The sequence below is a fragment of the Nicrophorus vespilloides genome, unplaced genomic scaffold (assembly GCF_001412225.1).
Source record: "Nicrophorus vespilloides isolate i.1.1-1 unplaced genomic scaffold, Nicve_v1.0, whole genome shotgun sequence".
Classification (NCBI taxonomy): Eukaryota; Metazoa; Arthropoda; class Insecta; order Coleoptera; family Silphidae; genus Nicrophorus; species Nicrophorus vespilloides.
The window spans coordinates 30,306-40,583 of NW_017095584.1; the positions used below are offsets into that span (position 1 = coordinate 30,306).

Here is a 10,278-nt window from a genome sequence, read left to right on the forward strand (position 1 = left end):
TATATAGTAGTACTGTCGTTTTCTTTATATTTATCGTTACAACATGTGTGTTTATAATTTTCGTTCCTGCGCGAGTGAAATCTTGTAAATCTAATATACAATTTTGCTGGTGTATGTGTACGCGAGTGTGTAAATGTGTATGTGTGTGTGTAATATTTCGCTGGCTCTGCGAACGCGTTACGCAACCGTCGGCCGTTGCGCAACGTCGGAGCGCGCGCGGGCGAAAATAAAAATAAAGAAGAGAGAAGAAGTAAAAGAAAAAGAAGTAAATGATAGAGAAAAGAAGTAAAAGAGAGAGAGAGAGAAAAAGTTAAGTAAAAAGAGGGGTGAAGAAGAGGTTTTTCGAAACCTGTCGCGAATGGTTAATAAGCCGAATGGAAATCACGGAATTCCGAGGTTTTCGCGCTTTTCGCGCCGTCCGACCAACGATTTTCTATTATTTATGTGCGTTTCGTACTATCAATTCGACCTACATTCGAAGCCGTTCAGTTCAATAAACCTTCACGAGATAAGCCCGTAAGAAACTTAAATTACATAAAAAAAACACAATATAATATCAACGAGAAACGCACAAATTCACAATGGAAATAATTAAACGATTCGAAGAGATGCTGCGTTTAAAATTAGATTTATATTTGGAGTTCGAGGTTTGCGAGTCAGGAGGTGTAAAGACACAAACAAACCGAACACGAATTGTTTTCCCCTCAAAAATGTCACAGCAGACGCCAGCATTTTTAAAAGTCACCCAAATGCCAAACGCAAACTAATCAGATTGTTCGACAAACGACTCCCCGCGTATATACAAAAAATAAAGGAATAAATAAGCGACGTTCTTAATTTAGAAAATTTTTGGTAAAGAGAGAAAAAAAAAAGCTAAAATTAAAATATATTAACGTTTTATGCTGCCCAGAAATAGAAGATCTTAATTTAAAAATAAGTACAGAAACGAACATTCACGTGACTTTAGTTTTTGCTCAAGAAAAGTTCTGAACTAGTTCTGCGCTTCTTTATAAACATTTTCTTAACTCGCTGCATATTACAATTGTAAAATAAAAACAGTACTTGCCAAGTAACTTATCAATGATCAATTGGTATTTGTATCGTCGTATTGCTAGTTAGTTTACATAACAAATTCATTTGAAATCTTATAATCATTAACATTATAATCAAGTTATTGCTTTCTCCACTCATATTCGAGATTCATTCACTGAATTTTTAAGGTACATTTTTTCTTAGGCAATAAAAGCCTCCTGATAGTTATCGTTATCAGCATTCGTGTTGTGCTAAAATCGAGTAATCGGCATTAAGCAAAGAACAAAAAGAATCGAAATTTGCATAGAAAGGTCTACTAAAACATTTTTTTTTGAATTGGGTTCCGTGCCGAAAATAAAAGGGGGAAGGTGAAAGCGACTAAAAGAAAGTTCTTCGCCCGTGTATGCGTTTTTTTGTTTGTTTGTTTGTATTTATATACATATGATTTTTTATTTGTACACGCTTAATTGTTATTCTTTTAATGGGTTATTGCCAAAGTCGACTTTCGCAAAAAACGTGCGAGTAACTGGATCCCATCCGAAACAATTAATCCAGGCAGAAAAAGCAGTCGCTAATCACTCCGATCGCCGGATTAGAATTACTCAGACTGTAACGCAACACCCACGGAGGTGTTTTCATGTGAATTAAATTGATTATTGTCTGCGGTTTTAATTACACTAATTAGAACAACGGTGTATTAGCACTGAACTAATAATAAATTTGTTCGATCTATCGTCATCTTTTAACGCATCAGTTACATCTATTTATATATAAATAATACATTTTTAATACTTTTGGAATTAAGTACAGTGGAACCTCGCTTAAATAGCATCTTGCATAACGAGCATTTCGTTTAACGAGCAAAATGACGTTCCGCATAACGAGTGACGATGAGAAGAGAAGTCCCAGATTGCGATCCTTCTACATCATTTTCAAAACTTGTGTACACATATTATGTCTATTTTTTAATATATTAACCATCTTCGATTTTCTTTGTCATCTTTGTGTAAGCGGACTATACTTTACAAGTATTATTATAATATATAAACACACTATGTACGCTTTTTATATAAACGAATATTAAAAGTATAAAGAGACCTCCGCCAAGTCCCCGAATTGATACAAGTAATGGAAACAAATATAAACTCACTTCACCGTATGAATTGGAAAACAATTTCTTGTTCATTCTAGTTGCATCTTAGTGTTGTTTGTGATCACAAAATTTCCAAACTTGTATTCCAAACATGTTATTTGTGATTTTTTTGTGCAAAATTTAATAACACTGGCATGTCTCCTAATAAAAAGCTAAAGAATAAAAATAACCAAAGATATGAAAAGCAAAATCATGAAAAATCGAGACCAAATTATACTTTTTTTTTTCTCCTGCATGGGACGGATTAACGGAATTTACCTTGGTTTATATAAGAAAACGTGTTAACTCGTTAAGCGAGGTTCCACTGTATTATTTCGTCTATGATTATTCTATGATAAACATTTTTTTTTTACCGTTGTGCTACGAATTTTTCAATTTGAATCTTCGGATAATTTCGGTACTCTCAACTTGTTTGCTCGTCTCCCATAATTACAAGACACGGGTCCAAAACAGGTTTCAGAAGGTCCCCTGTAGACATTATTAGTTAATTCTCCCACTTCGATGCTTGCTTTCCAGTGAATATATAATCTTTCAAAGTTAATTGTAATTAAAAACAAATATAATAAAACAATTACTTTTAAATAACAAAGTGTTACTCAACGTATCTGTTACATAATAACCGTTTAAATATCCTATTTTTGTTTATAAAATTATTGAAATTTAAAAATGTTTTCAAATAACATTATTTCAGTAATAATCAACAAATGCATGAGGCAATAAAATAAACAAACAGAATTTAATAATTATAGTGATTAAATTAAGTCAATAATACGTTGTGTTCTTTAAAAACGAGTTTTATATTATTGAGTTGGTAACATTTACATTGAATATCAGGTTGGTATTAGATTCAAGTTGCAATCTGCAATTACATTAATAACTAACAATCAATATTAATTGAGCGAAATGGCAAATTGCTTTCCAAAAAGAACTAAAAATATGTAAAGAAAACATGAAATAAATAAGGTTAATAATACAGAATATAATGTAGTTGAGAGCTAACATACATTCAAATTTAGTAGGTTCATTAACACACAATCGTTAAAAAATTCGAAATCCGCGATTTTTCGATAGTAACGCCCAAAGATACATACACGTGACATAATGACGTTATGCAATGCGACAAGCAAAAAAAAAGAATATAAAAGAAACGTTATGGAGGAAGCGCGCGAAACGCTTTTATTTCCGGTCCATTGTTTTAGCTTCGCGTTCAAATATATATATTGTTTTTTTTTTTCGTAGTTTGTTCGCTTCGCATTCGTTTTCGGATGAACAAATGAAACCGAAAACATTCGAAAGTTTGCGTTTTATGTTCGTTCACTAAGAGATAGGTTTTATTTAAAATAAACGAAATGAGCTGACATTTCTGATCTGAAATGCAAATTTTGTTAAAATCGAAGCATGAATGTTACAAATGCAATTTATGTATATATATATATATGTGAATGTGTGTATATTCAGGAGTAATAATTAAATATGTAAAATACATACAACTAATACCTTTAATGCTGCCGCTGGAGGTGTGCGGTTGCTGCACTTGATTCTGCTGTTGCACCTGTTCCAATTTTGGACTAACATTGTTCCACATTTCAAACATTTTAAGTTCACTTTCGTTCTTCTCTCGCGGTTTTTCTCGTAGAAAAAAAATGTATTTATATATATATATATATATTATAGATATATATGTGTGTATATAAAATAGAATCTATAATAAATCACAAAAACGAGCACAAACTACTCGAGGCACACCTGGTCATTATTGGTTATGGTAACTCACTGTTCGTAAATGTATTTGCTGTATTGCTTTCTTTTTCTTTCTGTCCCAAAAGATTGGGGTTTCTTTGAAAACAACAACAACAAAATAATGAAAAAGTTAAAAAAAAACTGCTCTCCTTTCGATCTCACGTGATGAAGTTACTGAGCTTTATAATGTTTCGCTTGATTTGGTCATCGTCTGTGGTATATCCCATGTCAACCCTGTTCTTTGAACGCCTTACGCAATACACTTTCCATCTCTTCATTCTAAATGAGCGCTGGCTAATGCGACCACGTCCATTTCACGCCCTAAACATGTTTCGATACATGAAAAGAAAGAAAGAAACATAACATGAATACAACAACAACAACAAAAAAAAATATAATAATATTGATAATGTAATCAGAGAAACAACAAGAATGGGATCATGCATGGGAGTGCAAATCTCCAAATCCGCATGGTTGTTTGCTATAAACTGTGTCATAATCTTCTGCTGCTGTTGACTTTTGCTGCTGATGTTAGGATAAAAGTCGCGAAGCAACAATGCTGTCTGTATGTGTGTGCTGTTGCGCTACGCAAATACCAAATGATATAGGAATATTGGGAACCTACCTCAACGTGTCCCAGATTAGTCTCTGTTTACTCTACGCCTCGGAGATAAACTCTCCGGCTCACTTTGCAAAATTTCATTCACCAAATACATACTTTGTATAAATAGATTTATCGATTATTTTTATTTATTTATCTTCTTTTTCGCACATTTATGCTCATCTTTTATATTACATTAAACTTTAATTATTGTACATAACAATATTTTTAATTATTAAAAATATAATAACAAAACAGTTGCTATAAATAAATTATTTTTTTTTTATAGTTCTACAATTGAATTACATTTTTTTTGTTGAAGCAATAAACGTATTTTCAGAATGCTTCATTTATTAAATTGAATATTTTTTTTTTCAATACAATTCAAGAATTACAATTATTGTAGATTTTATTTATGGTATTCATGTTAAATATTTATGTGTAGATCTTGAAAGTGTTTGTAATTAGATGGGTTTTTAATGATTTCATGTGCATGGTTCTGTTCCATCTTCAAGGACTACCCATTTTCACACCTTCATCAACAACGTCTATTCTATTTGAATTGAATTATTTACCTTCTCCGAGCAATAGAGCATCGATTCAAACATTAAATCGCAAGTGATTGATTTTAGTTGTGTTTGAGTTTAGGGAACTAAGTTTCATCTCTTTATCGAAATAGTTGTTGGATAAGAGAGAAAAAACAAGCGGAGTAGTTTTAGTCAGTCAGTCAGTCACTCAGTCAGGGTGTGCATGTGTATTATGTGTGTGTATGTGTGGAAAGAGAGTCGAGTGGCGGCGGTGAATCAATACTATGCAGTTTAAAGAAGATATGACGATATACCCAACACTCCGACGAGGACTTACGTAATCCTCCGGAGTGCTTTTGTTCCCTCCACCACTCCTCGCCGCACCACACACTCACAAACACATTCACACATACAAATTCATTTCAGCGCAGCTCTCGACATTGCAGGCTTTTATTATTAGTACATCGTGAAATTTGATGAAAACGAAAGTTATTAACGCACAACACGTATATAACCCATGCACACACATACTAATACAGAGAGAGATGATAGGACACTTAGGAGTTGTACAGCTGGAAATAACTTTCGTAACTTTTCCCGACGACTGCTTCCTTCTTATTAGCTCAGCACGCCTTCGGTGTAAACTTCATTAGCGAATTTAATAATCCATCTTTCCGACCTATCCCATCTCCATCTCCCTCTCTGTCACCGTACACACCAGAACTCATCTGGCTTCCTTTTCACTGTATACACACACAAATGCAGTTATTTCGTGTTTACTCCTCCATTCATACTTCATCATAGATCCATATCTTATTTACTTGCATTTCACGTTCATTATACAAGGCATATTGGAATTTTTGCGTATCTACATTTTATCCAATTCCATATTTTTGATTATATTATCAAGTATAATTATTATTTTTTAGTTATTAATAAATCATGATCATTAAATTTAATTGAACGTACAGTTAAAAAATATATATTTAACAATTCATTAATGAATACAACAAACACGTAATTTTGTTATGCAAGCTAGTAGTATTGACGTTTCTCTCGCCTCAGATCGATAAATTGAAAAGTATATTAAATCAAATATTGTATATTATTCCAAATTTATATTTGCAAAACCATATTTTTTAAATAAATCACAGTATAAATGATGACGATTTTCTATAGTAAGATTTTTTTAAATCATCATTAAAATAACCTTTAACAAAATTTAGTCACATCAAATTATGATTAAAAATAGATTATATCATTAATCAATACATTTTATGAGAATTTCAATAAATATTATATTAATTAAATAATTATAAATTATTTTTTTTTTCAACGGAATTCAGTCAATCAAATAAAATCAGTTAATTAAATTAATTTCATGCATATTATAATTTAAAAAAAAAAATACAATTAATATCAAAAGTAAATGAATTGTCGAAAGTATTCGCACGATGCGTTAACAACGTTAAATTAAGCGGACTCGTTGTTATTTTCAATTTAATTTTGATATAACAAACAATTTGCTTGTTTGTTTATACAATGTTGCACATGACGATTGTGCGGAGCGCAGCTGGAATTGTGTTATGTACCTTCCAAGTGCCATTATGCAAGCTCTTCTGGAGATTAAATATGTGGCATTGCGGCAATGCTACACGATCATTTCATACACATTTGCATGTTGTTCCTTTCATCGAGGCATACACACACACATACTCTATAATCGTTAAAATAATTATATATATATATAAAAAAATGTGCTGTAACATTTAGATTATCTTTTCTTATTTTGTTTCTGTAATGATTATATGTGAAACCAACATCGCGTTGAAAACTTTAATTTGATCAAATATGTTAAGTTAATTACTTAAATATATAAAATATATAAGTAAATCAAGTATCTATCCGGACAATTGGAACTATTGCTGTATAAAGTAAGTAATAAATTACATTTTGTTATAAGATTCAAGGAAATAATCCATCGCAGCAATTATCCTTAAAACTAATGTGCATTACTGTGAAAGAATCAAAAAGGTTATTGACCGAACTCTTCCGTCGAATAAAGTAATATTATAATTAATTATGATGATACACAGCTAACGCTCATGTTTCATAGCTTATTTCATACAATTATATTTGTATTATTAGCACAAAGCGCATAAATCAGACAAGGATATCCTCCTTTATATAATACCACATGGTACGCATCTAATATTTGTGATTTTTTTTACATTTATTTTGTCGTATTTTGTTACAAAGAAGCGGAAAAAGTAACAGTTTTCAAATCGGAATCTCCGCACGGAAACAACATCGAAATTTTGTCTAAAACGGCCACGTTTCGTGTGAAAAAAAAAACTGAAATAAAATAAAGCTGAAATAATAATTTAAAAGAAAAAAAAGAAACGTGTGGAATAAAATCAAATATAACTCGCGGGAAAAGGCTTCGGTCAGTGGCCAACACATTTTATTATTGCTGCGAGGTCAACGGCGATTTCAAGAAACAAATGTGTTATATAACGATGGAATATGCAGAAATAACCATTAACGTGAGAGAAATGACTTACACACACACACACACAATTTTAATGTTATTTTTATTATTCGTATCATTTATTACTATCAATTTAAATCTGGGTTACAAAAAATAATCGAAATAATGTATAAAATAATTAACAGATTATTTATTGTTCTGTTTATACGTTAATTAAATATTACTATATTTATATTGTGTAACTCACTGATTGAACTGAATTCTATTACAATATTGAAATTGAATTTTTGATTTAAATTACAATTGTTTCGTTAAAAATTTAAAAAAACTATAAACTAAATTTAAAATAGAGTATAGAAATTACATAATTGATCGTTTTCATTTAATAATTTATAACCTATAGAAGAATATTTGTTTTAAAAGGGAACTGCTTATTTATAATAAAATTTAGTACCTCTTAAATTTAGTTAAAATGAAGTGTTTATTTGATTTTTTTTTCTTTCAAAATTGAAGCGTTTATATAATGATATATGTTATCAAATTTTGCAGAGATACCCATTGTTTATTGGAATAATTGAGTCGGTTATGTAAAATTTGCGTAACGCACAGCGGAGACCTTTGAAAGAAAAAAAGTGGTAAGCTTTCTCTCGGTTGGATCCATAAGTCGCAGCATCATCATCAGCAGCAGAAAAATAAGTTTTGTAGCATTTAAAAAGAGATAGGGGGGGGGGGATTTAAAAATCGAATACCAACACACCTTTCATATAAATTTGTTTTTGTAAAAAATTGTTTCGGGTAAATAATATTTTGAAGATTTTTTTTGATTTTTTTTTGGTTTAAATTCAAAAGTTTTCCTCCAACAAAGTGGTGAATAATCCTCTTTTGGAAAATAATCCGTGTTCGTTCACTGCTGGACACAATCACAAATCACACATTTCATCATAAAACTGCGATGCAAATCCATTTTCGTGTGCCGGCAAACTAGAAATGTCGAGAGTTCGATGGCAAACTCCGTGTCACTTAACTACTGGATACTTAACTCGCACATTTATTGGGAATACGCGCACACACGAAGGGGGTTGTTTGTGTTGTACTTATGCTTTGTTTTTCCTGCCACCTTTTTCCTTACTTTTATTATTATGTTTGTTTCTTGCGCTTCGGATTTTATTTTCTGGGGGGTTGGTTGGTTGGTTGGTTTTGTGACCAGCGCAGAAGGTCTGGGGTCGCGTGCGGAAAATCGCGACTCCCCCGAGTTTTCGTCGTGAACGGAACGACGCGAACGGACGCGCTGTGCGTGAGTGTATGTGTGTGTATGCCTATGCGAGGACTGTGCATATACGTATGTAAGTATGTGTGTGTGGGTGCGCGAGTGTACGTATACGTGTGTATACGAGGAGGAGCGTGTGTGAGTGTGGAAAAAAATTCGGCAATCCTCTCGCCACGGTTTCTTGGCTAGAACTAAACCCGAGCCTCCATCGAAGTACAGTAGAAAGTAGGTACAAAGTATTGTGCGGCGCAAGTTTCAAACATATAACTGTACTTTTACGTACAACACATGATGATGGTGAGGTCTAGATTCGAGGATGGCTTTTGGATACGTCCCCTCCCGAAAACGTTAGTCGGCTCTCTCGCACCGCATCCAAAAAGATTCCTTCGTTAGTTGCGTTACCAAACCACCACCACCTCAACGTCCGCGCGCAAAAAAAATATATTACCACCGGATATTGATTATTTCCTTTGCGCTTTTCTCATGGATCCAAATTCCAGACAAAAAAAAAATATAGAAGTAGAATACATATAGATGAAATAGCAGCAGCGGAAGTCCTTTGATTAGGTTCGTTTCTTTCAAGATACTTCCAAGATGATTTAGCAAAAAAAAACAGTATCCTTCCCCACAAAAACATTTCTATACTATTTTAACCCAAAACAACGAAAATTCACAATTTGTATATAATAATGTAATCTAAAATAACAGAAATACAATGAATATTGCTTTAGTATCAGATTTTGCAGACAATTTTTTAAATCAATGAAAAGTAACTGAAGTGTAAGTTATTATCATTCATTATACTTCTAATATCAGAATCAAATTTCACAATTCTATGAAATGTCAGAAAAAAAAGCAATATTAAAACTCGATGAGAAATAACAGAAGTAAAATAATGACTCGAAAATTTATGAATCTGTAGACAATTTATTTATATCAATGAAATGTAACTTTAATTAAGTTTCTTACATTCCACTTGTAACCAGAGTAAACATTCATACAAACATTGCATTTTACTAGAATTGTATAGAAATACAATGAATATTGCTTTAGTATCACATTTTGCAGACAATTTTTTATATCAATGAAAAGTAACTGAAGTGGAAGTTATTATCATTAATTATACTTCTAATATCAGAATAAAATTTCACAATTCTATGAAATGTCAGAAAAAAAAGCAATATTAAAACTCGATGAGAAATAACAGAAGTAAAATAAAGACTCGAAAATGTATGAATCTGTAGACAATTTATTTATATCAATGAAATGTAACTTTAATTAAGTTTCTTACATTCCACTTGCAACCAGAGTAAACATTCATACAAACACTGCATTTAACTAGAATTGTATATACGTTCAGAAATACAATGAATATTGCTTTAGTATCAGATTTTGCACTGATATTAGAAGTATAATGAATGATAAACTTCCACTTCAGTTATCTTTTCATTGATTTAAAAAATTGTC

General features: G+C 31.7%; 1 protein-coding gene across 3 annotated transcripts in view; it reads right to left on the reverse strand.

The window, feature by feature from the left end:
- Nucleotides 1-10,278, reverse strand: part of LOC108557688 (probable nuclear hormone receptor HR3) — a 72,173-nt gene that overhangs the window by 21,915 nt on the left and 39,980 nt on the right. Inside the window, exon 1 of one of the 3 annotated variants that reach the window (XM_017914323.1) lies at nucleotides 3,683-3,830. The exons of the other annotated variants lie outside the window; for them this stretch is intronic. Within the exon in view, the coding sequence (XP_017769812.1) occupies nucleotides 3,683-3,779 (97 nt within the window). The 5' untranslated portion in view covers nucleotides 3,780-3,830. Of the gene's footprint in view, nucleotides 1-3,682; nucleotides 3,831-10,278 lie in introns of those variants that run through there. 3 annotated transcript variants of the gene reach the window in all.